The following is a 26,293-nucleotide window of genomic DNA, read 5'->3' as shown; positions in this document are numbered from 1 at the left end:
GAATTATTGGAATGATTATGAAATTTTAGGGCAAACTTTACAATAAGTGTAGCAGTGGAGTTGTAGGTATGGGTTGACAGAAAAGTATATAAATAAGCATATAATGAGACAGGTTGATTAGGGGTAAAAGGTTACATTATTGGGTAATGAATTGGATACATTGGTGGCAAGTATTGGGAAAAGCCTTTGAATTGTTGATTATCATAGTTTATAGCTTAAGCTTTATTCATTTTCTTCTTTGACATTTCATTTTTTTTCATGCTGGCTTATTTTTTTTCTCTTAGCTTGTCATTTTTTATGGTAATTTCAATAATCTCACTCGAGATTACCATGCCAGTAAAGCTTTTTGGTGGCATTTCTTATCATATTTTCATAGTATGGAGCCTGTAGGTACCAACAAATAGGATGGTAGTTTTCTTCTCACAAAGAGGTGGCTGAACTTGAGCAGTTATATCTCTCCACCTCTAGGCATATTTTTTAAAAGATTCTGTGACCTTCTTTTTCATACTTTGCAAACAGAAGCAGTCTAGAACCAAATTTATGATATGTCAGTACTGGGTGATAAATGTTTTTGTCAATTCTTTTCATGAGGTAATATGAGTTCTATCCAATTGGACATATCATCTAGTGGTAGAACCAGAAAGATTATCTTGAAATACATGCATTAATAGCTTATCATTACTTGTGTAAATAATCATTTTTCAATAGTACATGGTAACATGAGTTATTAGACACATTGTACCATCATACTTCTCAAACTTTGAGATTTTGAATTTCGATGGGATTATTACATCTAGGACTAAGCGTAAACTGGCTACATCTATTGAGCCATAAAAATTCATCTATTCAACTACTCGTAATCTTTCATTCAATAAGTTCATCTTTTGTTTAGCTTTTAAGCCTTTAAAATCTCAATTACCTTCGACTTTAACTTCTCTTTTTCTTTTGAATCATCTAGGTTGGAAATTTACATTGATTCTACTTTTTTTTTCACAAAGACATGATTAACATAAATCTAAAAATGCCATTGAGTTGATGCGAAAGGCATTCTAGGGTAAGTATATCTTGCCGAGCATAAGAATTATTATAGAGGAATGCTTTTGGTAAATTGTACTTGATATAGGCTATAACTAAGAGGATAAAGAGGTTCAACAATATCCTGTGACGGATGGTCTTATAGACCGACATCTTCTTTTATGGCCTTCTTTTTGTTCAACTTGTTTAGGGTTTTTAAAATTTTACTCTTTCCCTCTCTAATTTTTCTTAGGCCTTTTCTATTTTTTTTAGATGATTTGTATTTTTCTATTCCATTTGTCTGGCTCAGGCTTTAGTATTGTATTGATGGTGGGTCGTTTGAGTAGGGTTCTTGGACGATCAAGCTATTCTTAAACTTTATGTATCACAATTAGTATGCTCATGTTAGTAAGTGTGTATACAAAGAAGCTTTCAAAATTAACCCAACTTTTTTAAAATCCTATATGTATGAATGAATGCATTGAATGCTTGACACATCAAACTACACATGAATGTATGCATAACAATGTATGAATGCATGTACTAATGTTTGTCACATTATGATATAATATACAACATACAATAACTTAACAATAAATAAAGATCAAATCAAAATTCGTCATGAAGTTGATATGAATTAAGCTTAAAATGTTCACTCATATATTGGGCAGATATGGCTTTAATCTAAGGTTGGCTTTTTATGTTTTACTACATGTGGTTTGGGTTAAATCTAAAGGTTTCAAATTGTTCTCACATCATTTTCCATTGTTCTCACATTATTTTCCATCACATGCTTGTAAGATACTCCAATCCACGCTCATCATAGGCTATAAATCGAAAAATTTTAATTTAGTGAGAGTATATCACTAGCCATTATGGAGATTATCATCTTATAATAGCGTAGGCACTTTACTCCTTCCTAAGGAAAACAACGCCTAGAACCAGAGTATAAAGCTCATGTGATGCACATGCACGTGATAATGTATGTGAAGGAACATATATATCTTGATTCATAATTTTCACAAGCCAAGTCACAGAATAAAAAGCAATAAAAATAAATGCAAACAAAAACGATCAATAATTTAAGACCAAGCAAACAAAAAATTAGGATAATTCAAAATTAATTAATGGCCTAACTCTCAAACTCCCCAACAGAGTCACCAAATTGTCATAACATATAAATCCATTGACTTATAGTCAGACACAACCCAAGGAGTCATCATAAATTTTTTTTGTTTAGGTGTGATTGATCATCTAATAAATTTATCCCTTTAAAAAAGTCCTAAGCTTGAATAAAGGTTCCTAAAAGAATAGTTTCTATTTTGCTAATTAGACAAAGTTCGGGAGTTCGATTATGTATAAGAAATGTTATAACACTCTCGAACGCCTATCCAAAGGACAGTACCATTTAACCTTAAATTATCCTAATGATCTTTGGTTCTAATGGTCCTTTATTAAATTTTAATGTTTAAATATTGAAAATAATTTCTAAGATTTTTTCATCAATTTGACAGAATTTTTAAAAATATTTTTTCACTTTAAGAGTATTTAAGAATCCTATTCGTTTTCTTAAAGAGGCTTCATCATTGAAAAAATTTAATTATTTACTTTTTTTGTTAAAATTTTATTTTATTAAAAATATATCTAATTTTTCCATCATTTGGACCAAAATTAGAAATATTTTAGATAATCATCCATTTACAATTACTAAGAATTTCATCCTTGAAATTTAAATTTTTTATTTTACAAGTTTTATTTCTAAACTTTTCACTATTTTGGCCTAATTTATAAATATTTTACAAGTTTCATTTCTAAAATTTTCATCATTTGGATTAAATTTAGAAATATCTTTCTTAGAAATCAAACTCTTGTTATTTGTCAATTGTTTCTTAATCTTTAGAAAGAAAATAATACGACAATTATTTTTTTGAAGTTTCATCTAAATTCTTTCACAATTTGGGTTGAATATAAAATAAAACCTTTACCTAGAAATTTCATAGAATTTCAGCTATTTGTGATTTTTCTTAAGATTTTATCATTAGATAATTGTCAAATATTTTCACACAAAATTTTTAATTATATATTTAATTTTTATTTGAAAAAAAATACAACTCTTTTTTTATTGAAATTTCATCTAAATTATTCTACGATTTGGGTTAAATTTAGAGATCCCTTACCTAAAGATTTCTTAAAAAATTTATCATTTGAAATTTTTAAGAATCTTATCATTAGATAATTGTTAATTCAATCTCAAAATTTTATTACATTTGTTTATGTATTTTATTTATTTTTTTTAAATTTAAAATAGATATTAATTATTATTATTGAAAATTTACCTAAAATTTCCTCCATTTAGGTTAAATTTAGAAAAAAATTTCTTACCTAGAAATTTTATATAAATTAGCCATTTGTAATTTCTAAAAATTTTATCATTGAATAATTATTATTTATTTTCAAAATTTTATTAAAGTTTTATGTTATATTTTTATTATAATTTTAAAATTAACTTCCCTAATAATTTTCCTAAAAAAAATCAAATGAAATATATCATAAATAATAAATAATAAATAAACAAAACTCAAGAAAAAATAAATAAATAAAATGGAGAAAATGAAAATGAAAATAATATCAAAACACTACGGCTCGGCTTGGTAGTTAGAGTAAAAATTGGCTGTAGGCACAAAAAAATCGACTGTAATAAATGGCTCGGTGGGTTTGGTGGCATTGTTTAAGAGGCTGAAAAGAAAAAAGGTTTGCGGGTTGATATGCTCAGGTCGGATTCCAAAATGGGAAAACACACGGGTCTAAATGGGTTTTAAGACTCAAAATGACACCATTTTTTAGTAATATAAAAGGTTGAAACTTTTTTTTTTTTTAGAATTTGCTTTCTTTCTCTACTTTCACAGCTTCACACTTTAGAAGCAAAAATCGATGCTAGATTCTGCAAATATTTGTCGAAAAGTTTATCAATCACTGGCCAAAATCTGGGAATGGATGCCAGATTTTGAGTATTTTAATCGGAATAATCATCGAAAAACTTAATGTCATCGAAATATGAAAATTTTTTAGATTTTTTCAAAAAAAATGTAAAATATTTTTTGCAATTTCCCGTGATAACTTTGGACTCCCCAAATCTATTTGCTTACAAATTTTCTTTCAAAATCACTTTTAAAATTCTTCAAACGCAAAAACCAAGAAACTGCTTAAAATTTAACCTTATTGCCCAAAAGAAATGGCTTTTGAATTTTTTATTTTCCTTTGCTTTTCTCTTTGCTTTTCTATGTTTTTCCCTTTGAATTCCATGTGTTTTTGTCTAATTTTCGTGTCTTTTCCACCATGAACATCAGTCTATTTATAAGAGAAACAAATAGAGTTTCAACTCAATCAAAATTAGAAATTAAAAAACATAAAGATTTTCACTTAATCTCAAACTTCTTCTAATAAAGATTAACACCAAGCCAAACTTCAAGCTTTTTGATTTTTTGTTTCTTTTTTTTTAAACAATAATAATAAAATAAATAAAGATAAGAATAAAGATAAAAGTAGAATAAAGATAAATGAATAAAATAAACATAAATCCAAAGATAAGATGAAATAAAAATAAAGACAAAATAATTATAAAGAAAATAAAAGAAAATGAGATAAAATAAAAAATAATTGAACATTTTGACCTGAAACTAAATTTAACCCAATTGACTTAGATTTCAGACTAAATAGGATGTTTATAGATATAATATTTGCTTAGCTAAAATTAACTATATAGTCGTTGACGAATGTAGTTTAAACACTATTATGTCATAGATAAATTATTTTCGATATACGCACATGCAAACACATACATATATAAATATATAAATATATATTTATTTGATAAAATTTTACTTATAAAATTTTGAAATAAACATATAATATGTGAAAGAATAAAAATCAATATTTTCAATTTTATTATTTACTTTCATTTCTTATTCATTATAATGTGAAGAATAACAAAGGCTTATTTTTTTATATACAATGAAACTAATTTTTTTTATATAATAAAAACAAAAATAAAGACGTAAATCTATGTTAGTTAAATATCATTTTTTATTTTTTATTCTTATTAATTTACATTTTATATGTTATTTATATGAACTCTAAAAGTTGTTTATTTTTTTTTCTTCAAAATTAATGTTTATATTATAATAAAATTGCTTATTACCCAAAATATAAATGTTCAATTACTAAATAAACAATAATTTTCTTTTTTCACAATCCTCAATTAAATGGGGACAAAGATGATAAAATAAATTTTTACCAGGGGCAAAGCTTGAAATTTTCAAAATTTATGAGATTTTTCTATTATAAATTTAAAAAATTTTGATATCTCATCAGAGGATTACATATGTAAATCCGTCCCTGGGCGATAGGCACTTTCGATATATGCTATTATAAGAACACTTATATATATGATTTATATTTAGCTCATAATTCTATATATGTATATATATATATATGACATATGATATATATATAATTTATATTTAGCTCATAATTCTACATTTGAATATAATTTTACATTATATGAATTAAAAGAAACATGATCTCTAAACCTTTAGCTTAGTGATTAAAGATCAAAAATTTAATTTCAAATCAGACCTCTCATCTTTTTTTATTTGTACTAAAATTTTACTTTCTTGATGTAATGAAAAAAAAAAAAAAAAACATTACCCTACTTTTAAATATGCATTTTTTTAGTATTTATTTATCTCTGCAGCATAAAAGTTGGCAAATGTGATTAGGAATTTTGGACTTCTAAAACTGAGTAAAGCCAAACATGCATTAATTAATTATAAATATATAACACATAAATTTGATGATTAACTTTTTGACTTGAAAAAAACTACGCAATTTGTCTGCTACTGATCATAGAAGAAATATTGCTAACATTTAAGCCTAATCGACCAGCTGGCTTAGAGGGACAACTCTGATCTTTTCACTTAAAAACAAAACCAAAAATTCTTTTTAAAAAAAATCAGAAATTCAAGTCACAATGATTTTTTTTTAAAACATAAGAGAGGTCGAAGCATAAAAGATAAAGAAAAAAATTTGTAAATGTCAAAAATTAAATCTCAATCTTACAAGAATTCCGACCAACCAATGTCACTGTTTAATTGATTTTTCATATGAATTATTGACGTGCATGGATTGATCATATATTTATATTTCAAAAGAATCAAATTCAATGTATTTGTCTATGACCAAAGCTTTTGACACAGAAAATTTTGCAGGACAAAATTATAGTCTCATTGTCAAATTTCAACAGTATTTTTTAATTCACATTATCCAGAAAATTAAAACACGTTCCTCATCCATCCACCCTTAAGCTACAAAACAAAAAAAAAAAAGACCTAAAGTATAAAAGTGGTTCAACCAAGTTGGGGCTGCTGCGTTCTGGAAATTAAAACTTTGAATGTTTTGATCAAATTTTGTGGTTCAAAAACATGAAAAAAAGGATCGAAAAGTCCTAAAATCATGTAGGCGTTGCCAAACAAATAACAACAAAGAAGTTTGTCTCTTCTTCCTTTTCTTTTAAAAATATTTTTGTTTTATGTTATGTCTTCTTGGAGTTAAACACTAAGTAAATAGTTGGGTTTCTAGAACGTCTTTTGACGTATGAAGCGTGTAGATGATAATTTGGGAATCTGTGACTGTGACTGTGACTATCCCACTACTCACAAGTCAATTGCCCACCAACTCCTTTTTAGAATAAACCTTTTTTCAAGGAATTGTTTGTCTTTGTGGTCATTAATTATTAGTGTGTGCAATTTTTTCTTGGCATAACATCGCATATTTCCTCTCATCGATTGGCTAATCTACCAGAGAATTTTGGTTGGATTTGTTTTCTTATTATATATTTTATATGAAAAATCATCATATCAACCGACAACGAATTTTTTAAATCTCTAAATATTTAATAAAAAATAAATTTACTTGTAAAATTAAAGAAATTATATTATTGATGAATGAAAACGAACTCATTATATATATATAATTGATTTTGTTCTAATAAAACCCAATTCTACATAAATTCAGGAGCTAACACAGAAATTGCTGTAAATAAAAATGAAACCCTAAAAAAGATGATGCTCATAATCTTTGCTTGAGTTGAAAATATCGGGCCTTAAGCAGCCCATGTTTTAAATGTAATTTTCTTTTCACTAATGAAGGATGTACAATGTGTATATTCATGGAAATAGTTCAAATTTTTTATAAAAAAATCAAATGTTTTTTTAGAATCTAAAAAATTAGATGTAGCCATGTAGGCTGGTAATTACAGTAACTATATATATAGATATATGCCACTGCCCCATAGAAAATCACCCAGGTTGAAGAAATGAAAGGAGAAACAGACAAATTTTCCCATCCTTCTCAAGGAAGAATCATGGAATAAAAATCTACTGGTTCCTGTGAATTTAACCGTCCTTATGTCACCATTACACATATCTTTGTTGTTTGGTAGAGATGGACTAGGACTTTACTTGTTCGTCATTAATGGTGCTGATTGCTACGTGAAAAGACCGCAAGAAGTCTATCCATCTCATTTCTTCTCTTCTCTTCTCTTCTCTTCTCATTGCAAAACTTGAAAGACAAGCGACATATGGAGTAGGTATGCATGGACTTTCGCCACGAAGAGACTGTTTCAATGCCACTTATATAATATCTTAGCTTAGGTCATGGATATGTATGTAACATTTATGAACTGATGTGTATGGTGGATTTTACCTGCCATGAAAAACTTTTCTTATAAACTCTATTTCTTTCACTGTAAGCTTATAGGAGCATAGATACCTCACTGTTTTTTTTAAGGAATAATGAAGGACTTGCGGAACTTGTAGTATTAATTAATTACTCCCTCACTTTTATGAAATTTGATTGTGCAAACAAATCATTTTTTATTTTTCCATCCATAGAAAACCCACTGCTTTTACTTGTGTCTACAAAATTAAAGCCCGTTGCTTTCTGCTGCGCATATGATTGGATTTTTCTGTACAAAGGGGTCGCCAAAATTTTAATTTTTTTTTAGGTTTCTTCTTTATAAAGTCATCCCACAACTACTGTATTTTAATGTATAAATAAGAGTTAGACTCCCCTGCCCATTTTGGAGGCGATAATCTTAATCATCATCAGCCTGTTTTTTTTTTTTTTTAATTAAAAGATGTTATAATTTGAGAATGTTGAGATTTAAATATTAAATTTGTTTATTGTCATTTTTTTCAAGTGATTACATAAAATAATACATTTAATTCTTATTTTACTTTATTCATGTTACATAAAAAGAATATTACAATTTATTAATTACTACTTCTCATATGGTCATAGAGTCTTCTTTTATGTGCGATAAAATCCCTTCTACATTATTAAGTTAACACGTGATAATTTCTTAAACTCAATTGTGATATTAAAAATTTATACTGATAATATATAAAATATAAATTCTATAATAAAAACTAAAAGATTGCTTACTGCTTGGTTTTAATCATTGAAAGTGAAAGGGGTATCCCTCTGTTCCTGGCAAGAGAACTTAAAGCATGAAATTAATCCTACTAAGTTGTTGTATAATGGCAAAAAGAAAGAAGCACTAATTCATTTTTTTGATAAAGCTTTTAAGGGGTTGAACAAGTTCATTGATGGGAATAGAAAGTAGATTATGTGAGCCGAATTAAGCTTTTAGATTAATGGTAAGGGTCGGACAGACTTGGAAAATTCCTGGAAACACAAACAAGTGTTTCATGTACTGGCGCGGGCCTCATGTTCAATTCCCATGGCAGACAGCCTATGAACATTGAATTTGGCAAAAGGGGGAATACACTCAGAATATTTCTAGTGATAACCAAGTCTTTGATGTGTGAAAGGGAGGGTGTAATTCAACGTAGGCTTAATCACGCGATCATTGATAGAATTTTTTTTTTAAATATTTGAGATTAACGATATTTGAATTTTTATTACTGAAATTAAAATTTTAATATTTTATTAATAAATCAAAAGACTGTTAGCTTTGATAGATTTATTTGCAACTTTGCTTTACAAAAGAAATCAAGGTGCCAAGGAAAAAAATTATAAAAGAAAATACCTTTTGTCTTTCAATTAATTCTTTTGCAGCAGCAATGTTGAGAAGCTATTGCTCACCGGAGTTTTTGAGATGATTGAGATTGAAGTATATGAAACAATTTAAGAAACATTATTGACTGTTATGTGATCTAAGAATATTCATGAAATATTTTATATGTATAAGAGAAAAAAAAATAATCAAAGGAAACAACAAATTAAAACAAAATATGGTTGGGCTTTCCTTGTCATGAATGGGTGGTGTTGATTTCTTTTGCTTTGTCTTTCAGAGAGCATGCTTTGGTAAGAAAATAGAAAATTCAACGTTGAAATCTCAATGATTAGGACAGGCAAAGAGAAGCTGTGTGGGATTTAAACAGGTCAAAAAAAATCCCAATATTTTGTCTTGCACCAAATTCCTACCAAAGGAAACTTGTGGTATTTTGGATGAAAATCAAAATTCCTCACAGGTTTTCACTACATTGGATTTTTTATATGCATTTTTTGACCAGTCAGAATATTGACAGTTGACTTCAGGCATTCACTAAAAAGTATTTGCAAAATACTAAATGAATTGAATCACTAGAAAAGTACAGTTCAAAAGAAAAAAAGTTGGCTGGATGTTTCTTGAAAGTAGGCCAGCTTAAGCCCGGTAAATCACTACTGGTTTGGTCCATAAAGCATGGTCATCCAAGAAACTTTAGCATCTCCCCGGACAATACATCATCCATACTTGAAGATTAATGGGCTTGTTGGCCTCCCATGGAGTCGACTCAAACCAGATTGTTTAGTCTGCATTTTTATCAACCGAACCATCTGTTCAGACGATTAAGATCTATGGTTTTGGGCTTGGAGAAGATTTAAAGACTACAAAGACAAGAACAGGCCCAGAGCTCTGTCCCTATCCAATCTTGTTGACTCGAAGCAACTGCGAAATCAAATCTTAAAAGATTTAGCAATTGTCAGGTAGAAATTGGATAACAAGACAGAGCGACAGTATCAATAACAGCAAAAGAAAAAATAACAGAATTGTTAATATGGTAGACCAATTCAGACTTCCTTGATCGGTTGATCCATCCACCCTAACAAACAAGCCTGTCCAAGCTTGTGAACAACATTTTCTTTCTCTAACAGGAAACCTGGTAATAGGTCACTGCCAAGAATATCAGAAAATGACCACTTCAACAAGGAAATTTACTAGTGTTTTGTAACCAACTTTCCAGGACTTGCATGCTTGGCATGGTTGTCTAAATCTGGTAGAGAATAATACCTCACAGGGAACCATCATACCTGATATAGTCTGATTGTAATCAGGGCCGCGTGTCAATTTGATGATAACATGTTCACGTTGAAACGAATCTAAGCCATATAAATGTTCCCTATTTATTTGTAGCAAAATTCTTGTCCAATTTCGATTTTGGGTGGCATAATGGACTAGCATAGGAAGATTTTGATGCTTTCTTATAAAACTACTACATAAAAATAGTGGCTTGAAGTCCCAAAGGAGGAAAGCATCTAGTTATTAAAGCCTATGCTGCAAAGTTAGTTTCAATTGTCAATTCTGATGGTTGAAAACACCAAGAGTGGTGGTGATCCCTCTGGTATATAAGAATATGAGACCCTCGATCGTGTCAAGATGAGATTGCTTGTGCATGTCCACAGATTTTGTCTAGGCATTATATAAATGTGTAAAATAACTCTTAGATAGTAACAGATCCCAAACCAGAAAGTTTGAAAGAAAATTGATGTATGAACAGAATATGGGTTGCTTAAAATCATGGTCGGCTGCCCATGGCAACAAAATACTTTGATGTTTGAAGTAGATAATTCATGCTGTAAATATCCTTTAGCACATAGATGATGAGTTGTTGCATAGTTCTATATAATTGTGTCGGTTAAGTTATTTAATTTTTAACCCTAAATTCACTTTTTGCTAAGACAGGGACTGATCAAATATTCGGACTATAATTTTACTCACTTCGAAATAAAGAGTTTCTTGCCAAAAAGAAAAGAATCCAAAAAAATAGGAAAAAAGGGCTCTCTTCATCGTTTAAAAGGGAAAAAAATGTTCAATTGTGTTATTATTCCATTACTCAGCTTGTCCTTTTCGATCTCTATCTCTCTTAAAGGAAAGACGTGCTTGAAGAGAATATGACTAATGGATAGGCACATGCTTTTGTTATTATTATTCGATAGATCTTCCAGAAATTTAATGCTACTATTAGGACTATGGAAAAATCTATAGTTTTTCCTGATATTTCAAGGCATTGGACCAACATCTAATGATTTACCAGTCTATGACGCTCTGAACTTTGAGTGTTTGATGATGTTTCTCTCAACTAAAAAGTACTTCAAATTTACTAGCAATATTAAATCATTGGTAGCTAAATCTTCGTCAAAAACCAACTTGAGAAGTTCACTGGTTTTGCAGAAACCTGTTGACATAGTTTAAACTTTACCTCGACAGAATGATTTTATCTGGTAACATAGAGCATCTTTGCATGAAACATAGACCAAAACATTTAGTCTTTAGCATTTAGACTTATCTATTTGTTCTCTTCCATGCATGCTATGTTATTAATTATAGACTTATTGACCAACTCCCTAGGCCTTGGGCGCAATGTCCCCACCAAGCTGTTCTACCAAGGATTAGCATTGCAACGACATAAGAGACTTTGGCTACAAAAGAACAATATGAAAATGGGGTCACTGATGTCACCATTCTCTGTTTTGTTGTACTATTTGATTGACATCAACGGATAGGAAACCGCAGGAAAAAATAGCAGCGAGTCTATCTTGAATTTCTCTCCTACTCACAGAATTTTGTGGTTCACATGTCGCTTTTTTATGAATCCTTGAACGAATGAAATAAGTAAGAACCTAAAAAATGGTGCTTGAAAGAAGAGAAAAATTGGAATCTTTCGTTACCATGTAAGCAGAAAACACGAGTTTCCCATTTTCCACGGTGAGAATATGTGAAATCTAGACAACATGAGATTAAATAAAACCTTTTTGTTTTAATCCCATCAAAATTGCCTCTAGAAAAAGAGGCATGACAGGTAAAAGGTTGTCTCTTTCACAATTTTCAGAAGGAAAAGGAAAAATATATAGCTTAACTACCATTACTATAGGTTAGTCTTACTATAGCCTATAAATATATCTTTTCCCAATAACCTTCTCAAGCTTCAAAAACAGTTGTTAGACATAGAAACATATGAAAAATGTTTCTTTTCCTGAAATCCATGTCAAGATCATTCCATGAAGTACATCAAGAACAGCCAGAGTTATCCAAAACACAAGGAGATCTGCGCACATCATTTACAGTGTGGAGAAAATCACTTATAGTTAGTTGTAATGGATTTACTGTGATTGATTCTGATGGAAATGTAGTTTATCGAGTTGACAACTACATAGGACGCCCCAAGGAACTCATTCTTATGGACGGCTCAGGAAAATCCATCCTGACAATGCGACGTAGCAAGGTACTATAATCTCATACAATTCTCGCAATGTGATTATGCATAAATAGTAGTAATATAGAGCTTAATCTGACATTCTTTATTGACAGAACCTTAGACTTGTAGATTCCTGGTTTGTCTATGGAGGGGAAGTAGGTGATTATTGCACATCAGCAAAATCATTCGAAAAGCCAATTTTCTATGTAAAGAAGTGCATTAACATGTTACATGCCAACCCTAAGGTGCTAGCATATGTATATCGACAGTTATCGGACAAAAGGTATGCTTATATGATTGAAGGATCATATTCAAACAGATCATGTATAGTGCTAGATGAGACAAAAAGGGTGGTGGCAGAGATCAGGAGAAAAGATGCAATAGTTGGTGGCATTTCTTTCGGCCCAGAGGTTTTTCTGTTGATTATAGAGGCAGGATTTGATCCTGGATTTGCAATGGCTCTGGTTCTTTTGCTGGATCAAATGTTTTCATAGGTTTTCAATCTTTTTTTGTAAGGTGTATTTCTTTTTTTTTTTTTTTTCCTATGAGAACTAATCATTCATGTTTTCAAGCCAAAGCTGCCATTCTAATGATCAGCTACTGCAGCATCAAATACCATGTAAATATACATAAACAGGAACTTAGCAGAGAAAGCAATGAATTAAAATTGAATGAAACTAGTTTCCATTTAAGTGCTCTGAATTCAGTAGCAGCCGCAATTCCCACCGTAAGCTTAGAAAAAATGTCATCTCTTAAAGTGTTTTTTTTGTCTTTGCAAATGGATATTGAGACAAACAATTGCCATTGAAGCAAATGCTCAAGTGCTGCCTTTTTATCATCTTATGCATTTGCAAATATGGCATTATGAACTGAAACAAAGTCTTCCACTCATACTGGTCGGGAGTGATTTATACTGCAACTTGAATTGAAGAAAATGTGGCTCAAAAGCGAGAGTGAGAGAAATTCAATTTTCTATTGCCTCATCAATTGCTCTACACAAGGCAAAGAATTCCCTGCACTATTCTACAACTATCCTTGGTGTTACAACACTAAAATCCTTTGTTTCTATTGAAACATTTCCCTCACCCATAGCACAAGGCCTCAACTATTCCATTCCACCTACAACACAATATATACAAATAATCCGGGAACACCGGTTACATCACAGAGGATGATAAATTGCAATAATTGTTGAATGCAACTTCTACATCTAAAAAGAATACTTAATTAGTCAAGCCTATCTCACCCCCTCTTCCAGTTTACTGGCATTAGTTTACGCAACTTATGTTTACTGTTGCAAGGCTTATCCAAGACAGTTGCTGGCGGACGCATTGTACACCCTGCCTTTACTACATTGGCAGTAGAATATCTTATCTCCACAATTGAATCTCTTAATGATTTGCCAGGTGATGATCTACTTGATCTAGGAGTAGACCGAGCTATCGGTCCTTTTGAAACACCATTGATACGACTGAGATCCTTCTTTTTCTCAACTACAGAGAGCTTGGGCCTTTTTGAGGGAACGATCTGGTCCATATCACTTCTCACCAGTTTGTCAGATCCCAATACTGAAGAAGGTGTCGCATATATTTCCTCAGGTTTCTCAATTGACTTTATCTTTCGAGCTTTCATGGCCTTTTGTGAAGGCTTCTTTGGCCACCTTGTAATCCCATCTGGGTTTTGCCTCAAGGATTTTGTTGCAATGTCGTACAATGTTTGGGCAGCAGCCAATAGTCTTGGACAGTGCCCAACTATCACCAGAAAGAAAACCATAAATATAAAATGACAGACAAAACTGAAATAGCAATAAATTTGCCTATATTCACATACGAGAATGATACCTAGAAATCTAATACTAAATAGCCAGTACCAGAACAAGTAGACTGAATTCCACTTTGAAAGATTTCTATCATTCAGTTCTTTAGCCCAAAAAGAAAAGGCTAAAACAAGGGATACGCATGCCCAGGGGGGCTGGGGCTGGCAGGATTACTAAGTAAGAACCATGTGAAACTAGCAACCTAATCCAGAAAATAAGATACCCTTGGAAAACCAAGTAAATGACTCCTTCGATAGAGATCAGCATATCTGTAGCAAACAAACCAACTACTAAAAGAGGAGAAAGTTGGTACTAGGGACTGCATTCTCTTTTGTGTAATACAAAAAACGGGTTTGGGGGGGGGGGGGGGGGGGGAGATGGAGAGATACAGAGAGAGAGAGAACTCTAGATAATAGTAAACCATACCATTCCATTGATCAGCCAGCCCAAGTCCAGATTCTGTAAATTCAGGAAAAGAAAAATCTGTCATTAAGCCAAAACGGTAGACAGAGAAACACTTTGAAGCTACCCTTCAAGAAATTCTTACCATGAGGAACATTGAAAGCCTTGGTATAAGTTGCAAGAGATGATGCACCCTGCTCACAGAAACAGAGATTACCAGTGGACGATGCTATTCCACCTTCCAAATTACCAAGCTTTGAACCTGAAGGAATTAGGCTCGGATCATAAGCAAGTGACTCCAAGTTGGTAAAACAACCAGTTGCAATCCCAGGCGAACGGGAAGTGTTTGGTATTTTTACCCATCGGCCTTGGCACGTGCTCTTATTCGATAAAAGCTTAGCCACATCAGGATTCGTTCTACACCCATTAAAAGTATGTGACCAGGGAAATGGTGGCAAAATAGCTCGGCAGGATATTTGCTTGCCTGAACGAGTATCAGAATTGTTCCTTGTGGATGAAGAAGGCTTGGTTGCAGCAAGGAGTAAAGAGTCCAAATCCTTTGGTGGAGGCAATGCCAAGCGCTCCAGAATATCTTTGGGCTGACACAATGGAAAATCTGGAGGACTAGCAGGCATTTCAGGGTTGCCACATGAATCCTGGGTCTGAACAACATAAAAGTACAAAGTTAATCACTAACTTGTCAGCATCTAAAAGGAATTTAAAACAAAATAAAAAAGCCCTTCCCAGTTGGGCTTAAGGAATTTAAAACAAAGTCATATGCAAGCGCAGCTTTCAATGGGTCCAGTAAATGAACTTCAGACCATGGAATTGACCGAGTCAAATGACCTTGACACCATGAAATGTTGCAAAAAGGAAACAGATAAATAAACAAGGAAAATGAAAATCGCTAAAGGCTCTTGTTAGTAGGGAGAAAGTGTTTTATTAAGTATCAACAGGTATCAATATTTTCACTTCATTTACCTTTCTAGGATCGAGCATATTAGATTTTTGCTCAAAATGCACCTTATTGCATGGTGATGGGTCTTTAGAACAGGTGTCTTCTTTATCACAATTAATACAACCTGCCACACCAGAAACAGAGCTCAATGGGTACATGGGCATTTTCTTGTTGGAAGAATCGTCTATATCTGTAAAATTTTGGGACTGAACCCTTCGAAGCGGAAGAATGGAGCAAGCTTTTTTAACTGAATGTAGAAAGTTTTCAGTTGTGTTAGCTGCTTTCCTGCCCTTCTCCTTGCCTAAAATGGGGTACTCATAAGTTCCATCAAGGAGTCCATTTAAGGATAAATCCTCCACAAGCTTGGTGACATCATTAATATCCGACTTCAGACCATATCCTGAAATTGAAGCCCAAAGGTGAATGATGTAAAGAACAGAAACATATGACCAGCAGCTAAGTTTAAACTATATGAGTAGATGATTAACATAGCAGAATAAGATTAAAAAAATATGCATGCATGTTAACAAAACCCTTTTTTGGTAACAATGACATACCAAGGAAGTTGTTCCCCCCAGAGGCCATAGTAAAGCTCACCAAACCCACCTTCATGGAGAAAGAATCAAATTTTGGCTTCATAGGAACTTTGAAATTTCTCCTGTCACCTCGCTTGCCATTAACGCTGTTCTTTTGTCTTGACATTTGAGTTTTATCTGGAATGTATTTTACGAAAACGAGAAAACAGAATCAGCATAATCTCTACCAAATTGCAAGGATAATCCAGATTCTACTTTTAACTTTCTATTTCTAATCTTGTTGTCTTCGGTAGATTACATGCATGAAAACTTTGCACCTTTAGATTGTACAGTCCATTTAAACTAGTCTCATAAATTTTTGCCATTAAGACTTAGCATAAGTGTTAAGTACAATCATCCTCATTACAAACTAACAAGAACAACAACAAAATTATTTGTCAAATGAGTCTGTTCATTGAGAGGCCAAATTGGAGCCAGAAAAGAAGAGCACGTGCTAAGTTTGCAACTAGCATCTAAGTAATATAACAAACTTATGTAGGAACAGGACACTAACAAATCCAACACAAGAATTAATTCCACAAGAATCATCCAAGTGATTTATTCATCAAAAAATATGACTCCAATAGAATGTCAAATTAAAGTTACTGACTATAATTAGACATTGGACTTTATACTACGGCTTGACTAGTAAGAGAGGGCATTATTTCAGCAATATCAATAGCAGAGAGAGAAATATTCTGTTTACGTGGGGCATTATACTATTTTATCATCTAGTACATAACATAAGGGGTCATAATCCAAAAAGTGGGAACCCGAGACAGACGATCAAAATAAGCTCCTACCCTCCAGTAAAGTGGCCACTCATGATTTTAATTGATGCACTTACAATTGTTGACTCAAGGTTTTTAGGATTGAACAAAATAAAGCTCTTGCCTTGTTAATGCATGAATCCTTCAAATCAAAATTCTAAAAGTGCCTCACAAACTTTTAAGAGGAGAGCCAGATTTTCTAAGCATCTTGTCAAATCTAAGTGACAGAACACCAATTTAAGCGAAACAAGATTAAACAATTTAAACATGATTTCTATAAAACTCTCCTTCGCTTCATACAAGATGCTGGAGGTAATCAAAATGATTGCATGATACACACACAAATAGGCAAAAACAAGGATACTTGTCAACGCTGCAATTTCAAACTAAATAACATTTATTACTAATCCAAACATTGGACTCCTAGAAATCCAACTGCAAAAAAAAAAAAAAAAAAGAAGGAGCCACATACGTGGAACTAAATATGAAAATAAACAAGGGCACAAGAAAATAGCAACAACCAGATAAGCTCTATCAACTTGACCAAGAAGAGACTTTTAGGGGACAAAAACCTTCTCAATGATCTGACACTTAAGTAGACTGACATAAATATTCAATAAATTAATGTACTATTTCCAAACAGGGGAAGAAAAGGTACAACCTGGGAAGTTATCATTTATATCCTTTACGTCATCAATTCCAACTGAAGTCATAATGTCTTCTAGTTGACCAACACGTGCTCTCTTAGAACATCCACTACCACTCCTCGGCATTTTTCCGACTTTTCTTTGTGCGTTAACAACATCAGGACCAGGATTTGGTAAGGGGCAAGTGGTGCCCCTCTGATCATGCTGTTCAGACAATTCTTCCATCTGAGATCTGGGCAGCTGACTAGCATGCCTACAAAGTTCAACATCAGGAATCTTACTCCATGAAGTAGAATCTAAAGCATTAAAAATGCCAGTCTCATCTGCAAAATCAGACTTTATTAAGACATATGTCAAAGATGAATTTTAGTACAAAAGATTACACACTAATGACCTACAAATTGAGAACAGAAAAGTTGGGATAACATTCCAACCATATAAACCGTATTAACAAAATTATTTGACGTGCAAAAGAATAAGTGACATAAAGGATTGCAGAAAGGGAACGGTAGTCTAAAATTGCCAACACAATTTCCACCGCGTACACAATTAATACTATATCATCACAAACAGTCTTCTTTTAGTAAAAGAAGAACATAATAACAATAACTGCAGCAATAAGGTAAGGCGAAGTCTCCCCTCCTATCATAGAAGGATTTATTTTACTACAACCCATTTCCAAAAAATACTAAAAACAGACAACTTTCAACTGTTTCTTGAAACCAATGAACTATTCTCCACTATAACTACCAAAGAAGGGATTAAAACAATAAAATAAAATCACAGTTTCACCAGTTATCCTCATTTTCCATTTTTTTTTCATTGAATTTTTTATCCTCAGACCATTGTTTTCGCTTCCCTAGAATAACTTACAGAAGCCAAACAAAAATTTCTCCATTTCTGGTACTAAGAAAGAAATAAAAGCCAAAAAAAAAAAGAAAAAAAAAAGTAAAAAAGAATGAACCTTTAGGAAGCGGCTTACAATCTTCACTAACCCTAGCCCCTCTTCCAAAACCTTCAGATCCCATAAGCTTCGAAACATCCGCCAGGTAATTCAACTCCACCGCATCCATCCAAACACCCCACCACCCGAACCAACGAAAAAAGAAAGAACTTCGCACTCGATCAAAAACGAGCAGAAACGACGACGTTTCAAGTGAGAGAAAGACAGAAGCACAATTGGTCAAAAGGGGAAAAAACGACGGCGTAGGAAGAAGAGAAAGTGCAGGAGAATGCAGGAACTGGGAGGAAAGTAGAAGGAAAGGGAGTGTTTGGGAGAGACAAACATGGTTGCGGCTGAAATGGAAGTGGAGGGGTGAATTGGAAATTTTAGGGCGAAACGCGAAGGAAAGTGAGTGTGACAAGTATTTATAGTTTTCGGGAAAAGGTCCGGTTTTTGGTCTCTGTTGTGGAAAAATAGCCGGTCGGTTGGGGGCCTTTAGGGCATATTCCGGTGAGGTCATCCCCACTCTGACATCTTTTTTCTTCGCTCAATGTCATGACGTGGCATTATCCATTCGCTAATGCTCATCCGATGAGGCCAAGTGAAAAAGTTTCCATATAAAAGCCAATAGAAAAACGACACGTTTCAGGCCGAATCCGTCTTTGACTAATGATTTTACGTTAATGACCTCCTTAACTAGGGTTGGTGACAGGGGCGGTACGTGAGTGTCAAGAACACTCAATTCCCGCGTTTTGTCATGATATTACAATTATACCACCGAGAAAAAAAAAAAAACAACTAAGGTGGCATTACGCACGTGCAAGCAGCATGTCTACCAATAAGAGAAAAAAAAAGGGTTATAAAACGACTTTTTAAAGGACTCTTTCAGAAGGAAGCTCTCTTCCTTTATTCTCTGAGAAAGCGTCCAATACGCACCTCCTCTTTGAAGTACAAGGCAAAAGGAGCAAACGAAACCTATTCTCTAAATAAGGAGAATCGCTTGTTTTCTGGGTTAGTTTGAGTAAAAAGGTGTTGTTGTTTTAGGGTTTTCTTTTGGATGGATGAGAATTTGCTTGATGATATCATAAGGAGGCTGGTGGGGGCCAAGACTGGGAGGACCACCAAGCAAGTTCATCTGACGGAGGCTGAGATAAGGCAGCTTTGTGTTGCCTCCAAAGAGATCTTTCTTAGTCAGCCTAATCTTCTTGAGCTTGAAGCTCCTATCAAGATTTGTGGTAATAGTTACTAGTTTAAAGTTTTTTTTTTTTTTTTTTATAACTTGGTAGATATAAATTTATATAATTTGTTAATTTCTTTTGGGGCGTTTTTCATTGCTTTCTTTGGGGGGAATTTTTGTTTAGTGTTATCATTGAAAGTTTTAATCTTTAATATTTATGGATGCAATAATTTGCAAATTTATACCAAAATTTCTAGCTTCTGTTTATAATAGAGTTATTGATGTGAATTGTAAAAGATTCTATTCACTTGGAGGAAGGAATGAAGAAACAAAAAGCAAACAATAGGAAGATTGTGAAGTTTAAAGGGATTTGGAGTCAGGCTTTTAATTGAATTGTTATTGGCAATACATTAATGGGAGATAGCAACCAAGATACTTTATTGGTTTGGTCACCATGCAAGTCTTTGTGTCACGTGTCGAGATTTAAGCTTCGACCTGTGCGGCTCTAGGACCCGGGCATCTACCTTTCCGGCGTCCCAGATCAGCTTGACCATCACAGTTCACACTTTTGTGAGGTATTGTCCGCTCTGACCTCCTTGTCCTAACGGTTTTGTCTTACAAAAGACGCCTCACAAAGAAGAGATGGTGTGAACTCTTTTATACTCCAATTACTCTTCTTTTATATTCGATATAGGATTCAAGACTCTTCTTTAAGTTCGTGACATTTTCTCCCACCTAATTTCGTGACGCCCTCATCATGGAGGTTGGCCACCTTACCGAGGCCACCTTTCTTTTATATTCGATTTAGGATTCAGAACTCCTCTTTAGGTCTGTGACATTCTCCCCTACCTAATCTCGTGACGCTCTTGTCACGGAGGTTGGCCACCCTGCCTACCTCCCTCGAGGCGCTTGGCATAGATCTAACGGTTTAGGGTTGGCTCTGATATCACTTGTCACATGTCGAGACTTAAGCACCGACCCGCGCGGCTCCATGACCCGGGCATCCACCCTTCCGACGTCTCAGATTAGCCTGACCGTCACAGTTCACACCTTTGTAAGGTATTGTTCGCTTTGACCCCCCTGACCTAATGGTTTTATCCTACAAAAGGCGACTCACAGGGAAAAAATGGTGTGGACCCTTTTATACCCTAGTTATCCTCCTTTTATATTCGATGTGAGATTCAAAACTCTTCCTTAGGCCCGTGACATCTGTAGCACGAGGAAATTATGCAAGTGCTTTGTTGGTAGCCTTGATTTTTCAGATGTGAGTTTTGCATTTAATTATATACAATTTTGCCTAACATGCTTGTAATCTCACATGTATATGGTATATCTTAGTAATACTACTCTAGGTTGCAACTTTGCAAGCATCATTGGTGGGTGAATTTTGTGTAAAGATATATAGATTGTGCACATCACTCAGCTCAACTATTGTTTTTGCTCTGATATTAAGGGAAAGTTAGACCTTCTTGCTATGAAATGAAACTTTTGTGGCGAGACTGATGTTACTGTATGAAGGTTCTAGAATTGCCAGTGTTGAATTAATCTTTAGACGGAGGTGTGGAGTTTGAAATGTCTTTGTGTCTGGTTGAACTTAAAATAAGACTTGAAAGCTGGACTATTTGGTTTGTTTATTTGTTCTTTTACATCCTTTCATAAAGCTGGACTTTCTCGCTTATTCTTTTCTTTTCTTTAGCATTTATGTGTCTCTATATGTTTGTTGGGGCGGGGGTGGGGTGTCTAGTAAGTTTGTTACTATCTGTACAACACATGTCGAAAGGGTAAGTTTGTGACTTTTTTGCTGGGCCTTCACGCATTAGACTATTGCAGAAGCTATTGAGCCTTAAATGAGCTCTTTGTGGTCTTTTTAGTTTCTTATAGGATCTAAGTCTCTGTAATTTTAAGGCCTTTTAATTTATTCCTTAAGGTCTATCTAGTAACTTTTTGGCCCTGAAGAGGCTTGGACTTCTCCAAGTTGAGTTTATCTTACATTATTACCACACTAACTTGACCCTCATTAACTATATCACATGCATGCTTGGTGTGCATGTGCTGGCTTGCATGTATATAATTCAATTCCTGTTGGTTTAGCAAGTTTTAACAAATTGAGAATGTAATAATTCTGTTTTTCCTTTCGTATTATTTTTGCAGGAGATGTTCATGGTCAATTTTCAGATCTTCTACGGTTGTTTGAGTATGGAGGGTACCCTCCTACAGCAAACTATTTATTCCTTGGTGACTATGTTGATCGTGGCAAGCAGAGCATTGAGACAATTTGTCTTCTGCTAGCATACAAAATCAAATACAAAGAGAATTTTTTTCTCCTTAGAGGTAACCATGAATGTGCATCAATCAACCGTATATATGGGTTCTATGATGAGTGCAAGAGAAGGTTTAGTGTTCGTGTCTGGAAGATATTTACAGACTGTTTTAATTGCCTTCCTGTTGCTGCACTAATTGATGAGAAGATCCTTTGCATGCATGGTGGATTATCTCCTGATTTGAAAAAATTGGATCAGATCCGGAACATTGCTCGCCCTGTTGATGTGCCAGATCAGGGCCTTCTCTGTGATCTTCTCTGGGCCGATCCTGATAAAGATCTTGGTGGCTGGGGAGAGAATGATAGGGGTGTTTCATATACATTTGGGGCTGACAAAGTTTCTGAATTCCTTCAGAAACATAACCTTGATCTCGTTTGCCGAGCTCACCAGGTATAGTCATTTGCATTAGCCTTCCTAATTGACTTGCAACAAACATGTATGGAATCTTTCACATTTCTTTTCTAAATTTTCATTACGCGATGATATAATAGGCAATTGCAGGAAACATGTGAAAATTGAAGAGTACGGTACATCATTATAGATAATATCTTTGCATGCTGCAGATGCCTTATCTCCATGTTCCTGGAACCTTCCTGTTAACACCAGTATAATAGAGTGGGCACTCTGACTAAATTCTAGTAATTAACTTTTGTATCATGCCAAAATAGAGACATGTGCATCCATGTATTACTTTCTTACTGACATGTAAACTTTTTTAATCTATTTTTTTTATGTTTTATGCGTCATTTAGGTTGTAGAAGATGGTTATGAGTTCTTTGCTAAGCGGCAGTTGGTGACCATATTCTCTGCACCAAACTACTGTGGTGAATTTGATAATGCGGGTGCTATGATGAGTGTGGATGATTCTTTAACTTGTTCCTTTCAGATCCTTAAATCTTCAGAGAAGAAAGGAAAGTTTGGATTTGCCAACAATGCATTAAGGCCAGGAACTCCACCTCACAAGGTAAGAACCTTTGTTCACCTTTCAGACAGGTGTAACCTGTCTATTAAGGCAATGCATTCTGCAGGCTTTTGACATATTTTATCCAGACACCATCCCATTAAACATGAGATGAATAAGAACTCTGATGTAAAGAATTAAGGTGAGCAGTCCCATGTTATAATATTTATATATTATCAGGTATAAACTTTGAATCACAAGAGGATATGCTATAATTGTATCTAGTTGTTTCTGGACAATGGATTAATTATTGGATTGGCCCTATGAAGAAATATGCCACCGAGAGAAAGAAATTCAACCATTTACTGTCAAGTATTCCTTTGCAATTGATAACTGCTTTGTCAACGCCTTATAAATCTTCTTACTTACCAAGATTTTGTAGGTTTTCAAACACCCTTCCTGGGTTCACATATTGCTGATGGAAGTGTAGTTTTAATTAGATTGTCCATTTTTGATATCTTTTCTTCTTCTCAGTTTGGTTCATTATAATTGGCAATGGACTATGCAAGTGTTTCTTTCCTGGAGTATGTTGTTTTAGTTTTGGTTTTGCTTTGCCCCATTTACTTCTCTCTTTCAGGGTGGGAAGCGCTGATTAAGACAGTAGAGTCAGTATTCATAAAGTCCAAAGTGCACGACTAATGGGGTCAGTTCTGTCATCTACCTCATGTTTACTAGGTGTTCTGTTGAATCAAATTCTGATGGCTGCCATGGCTTGATCACTGTTCAGTGCAGAGGTAGAAAATTGTAGGTAAAGTTACTGGAATGGCATAGGAGAAGAGCTAAGGCACCCAGTTATCAGTTGGAACTCGGAGTTTTTCATTCCATAAAATGGAATTCTGACTTCAGTATGTTGAATTTTATTCGTATAGGTAACAAATTTCATTTCATATCATAACTTTCAGCTTCTTTGGTTTTTGGTTGGAGTAGTTATTCCATTCCCAGTTCCAAATGAACGCAAAAAAAATTGTGATGAACCAGCGTGGCCGTGGCTGGGATCGGGCCAGGTTTTAAACTTGGCTCTGAAGGAGTCCTGCAAGGATAGAGCCTATAGTCCATTAAAGGTCCATTTGGCATTTTCCTCACGTTGTGAAGACGTCTTATTATATTTTAAATTTCTAATCCTATAAAAAATTTAAAAAAAATAAAATTATTATAGACTATAGAGCTATATAAATTATAATCACATTTACATATGTGCATTAAATATAGTTATATTGCATATTTTCTTATAAAAGAATATATTATATGAGTTGCAGCAACAATATTTACAAAAAAAAAAAAAAAACAATTTGATTGTTCAACATATACTACTACTTAATAGTCAAAAAACAAATTAAACACTTGCAAGATGATTTCTAATTCGTCAAATGATGAGAAAAACAGTTTGAACAAAACAAAATCATAATAGTTGTAAGGTATATCTTAAATATCTTAATCATGATGGTTACTATCAAAATTTTATAACTTAACTCATCAGTCTTGTATTTTTATATATTTTTTTAAACTATACCATGTACTAGCATCCAGAAGTATTCATGGACCCAAAATGCGATTGACACGTCTCAAAATGCTTGTTCAAAGTTTGGATTGGCTTATCCATTAAAATTCATTCAATTTATAAAAATTATTAAATTATTAATATTAAAAAAATGACATAAAAATCAATTATTTTATAATAAATTATGTGCACTGATCAAAACTAAACTTGAAATTCAAGGTGAACAGTTCTCCCTTGGATACATCTATTAGTAGAATTGAAGGTTTTTCCAGGTGGACAAAGTCCATTTATATTCTTCAGGTAGCCCTTGAATCCATTACTGAGGTTAGAGGATTGCTGAATTAATGAGAACTTATTTACGTGAAGAAGAAATAAATATTATTAAATAGACATCTGGATTTGTTTACGTGAGGATCATGTATGTTCTTTGTTTTGTTTTTTGCTGGATTAATTTGTTTCAAGCATACCACGAAAGATATAACCAAAATGTAAATTTTGAAATCTTAATTCTCAATGGGAATATTTTTATTTTCATTGCCTAACATGGATTTTTTTTTACAGATAAAGCACCAGACAATTCCCATTTGTCCTTTAACTTCATCTCTTTCCGATTTTTTTGCTTCATTACTTCTTTCTTTTTCCAACAACCTAGAGAGGTGCAGTTATAGGTTGACACGCATGGCTTGCCTCGTGTTTACCGTAAAAAATCTCCTATTTTGAAAAATAAAAATAAAAGTATCCTTATTAGAGAATTAAAATTCCTAATATTTAGTTTGGAAAAAAAAAACTCAAATTTCATTTAGTTCCGTTAATATATTAAAGTTTTATTTTACTTCAATTTATGAAAAAAACAAAATGAAGTTCACATGCCACTTAATTACCTTATGTGTCATTGAAGACAAAAAAGTATTATGATGAAAATTTTGAAAGCTTATTATTCTATGCACGGCTTCATAAACAAATCAATTAAATATATTATCATATATTCATACTAGATTATAACATGTGCGATACACGAAATAATTTTACTTATTTAATATATATATTAATTTTTGTTTAAAATTATATTTAAAATTTTAAAACTCATAACATATATAAAATTTATATATATTAATTTGTCGTTAAAAAATAAACTTTTTGAAAACAACAAAAAAAAATTTATGTCTTTCCTTTGGAAAATTTTGTTTATAATCATATTTATACACCTATAAAATTATATCAAAAAAAATAAATTATGCCTTTCCTAAAAAAATAAAATATATATTATTAAATGATAAATTAAATAATAAAAGAAATATTCACATACTTTCATTTTAGTAATATTGACTAAATTATTATGCAAAATATAAAAAATATTAGAAAATATATGACAGAAGAAAAATAAATTGAAAAAATATTATTTTTCATAAGAATAAAACTGTAATAACAATAAAATATATTTTGAAAAAAAGTTATAAACAAAAAAAAAATTGCAATAATAATATAATATACCTTCAAAAAAATTATTGAAATTTTTTTTTTAAAAATGATATATAATACATTACATTTGTAGTCTAAGAATTTTTTAATGGCAATTAGGATTAAATAAATCATTTTTAAATTAATTTTTTAAAATTTAAAATGATATAATAAGTCATAAAGATAATATTAAATTTTCTCTTTAGTTATTAT

General features: G+C 32.7%; 3 protein-coding genes across 9 annotated transcripts; 2 read left to right on the top strand and 1 right to left on the bottom strand.

Annotated features, from left to right (window-relative positions):
- Positions 1 to 12,215: 12,215 nt before the first annotated feature.
- On the top strand, positions 12,216 to 13,196 carry LOC111287104 (protein LURP-one-related 17-like). Its single transcript, XM_022877342.2, has 2 exons — positions 12,216 to 12,581; positions 12,668 to 13,196. The coding sequence occupies exons 1-2, from the start codon at positions 12,321 to 12,323 to the stop codon at positions 13,046 to 13,048; spliced, it is 642 nt and encodes a 213-aa protein (XP_022733077.2). The 5' UTR covers positions 12,216 to 12,320; the 3' UTR covers positions 13,049 to 13,196.
- A 312-nt stretch (positions 13,197 to 13,508) lies between these two features.
- On the bottom strand, positions 13,509 to 19,063 carry LOC111278406 (uncharacterized). 5 transcript variants are annotated; one of them, XM_022865061.2, is made up of 7 exons: positions 18,687 to 19,063; positions 17,737 to 18,058; positions 16,288 to 16,443; positions 15,754 to 16,130; positions 14,918 to 15,434; positions 14,797 to 14,829; positions 13,509 to 14,305 (listed from the first exon to the last, which is right to left on the bottom strand). In XM_022865061.2, exons 1-7 carry the CDS (start codon positions 18,762 to 18,764, stop codon positions 13,797 to 13,799), a joined length of 1,992 nt encoding a protein of 663 aa, XP_022720796.1. In that variant the 5' UTR covers positions 18,765 to 19,063; the 3' UTR covers positions 13,509 to 13,796. The 5 variants fall into 5 exon arrangements, with proteins under 5 accessions (XP_022720796.1, XP_022720784.2, XP_089602291.1 ...); XM_022865049.2 differs by having other exon boundaries at positions 17,737 to 18,045; XM_089746165.1 differs by having other exon boundaries at positions 17,737 to 17,975.
- Positions 19,064 to 19,553: 490 nt separating this feature from the next.
- LOC111278436 (serine/threonine-protein phosphatase PP1) lies at positions 19,554 to 24,019 on the top strand. 3 transcript variants are annotated; one of them, XR_016329081.1, is made up of 5 exons: positions 19,554 to 19,900; positions 21,994 to 22,553; positions 23,050 to 23,127; positions 23,702 to 23,767; positions 23,852 to 24,019. XR_016329081.1 is itself a non-coding variant. In XM_022865073.2 (4 exons), the coding sequence occupies exons 1-4, from the start codon at positions 19,723 to 19,725 to the stop codon at positions 23,714 to 23,716; spliced, it is 966 nt and encodes a 321-aa protein (XP_022720808.1). In that variant the 5' UTR covers positions 19,554 to 19,722; the 3' UTR covers positions 23,717 to 24,019. The 3 variants fall into 3 exon arrangements, 1 of the variants encoding a protein (XP_022720808.1); XR_002688766.2 differs by having other exon boundaries at positions 22,915 to 23,127; XM_022865073.2 differs by having other exon boundaries at positions 22,915 to 23,127; positions 23,702 to 24,019.
- The last annotated feature ends 2,274 nt before the right edge of the window (positions 24,020 to 26,293 follow it).

The sequence above is a fragment of the Durio zibethinus genome, chromosome 17 (genome assembly GCF_047325235.1).
Source record: "Durio zibethinus cultivar Kanyao isolate XHJ-2024 chromosome 17, ASM4732523v1, whole genome shotgun sequence".
Lineage (NCBI taxonomy): Eukaryota > Viridiplantae > Streptophyta > Magnoliopsida > Malvales > Malvaceae > Durio > Durio zibethinus.
This window is presented reverse-complemented; position numbering and strand designations above follow the sequence as displayed.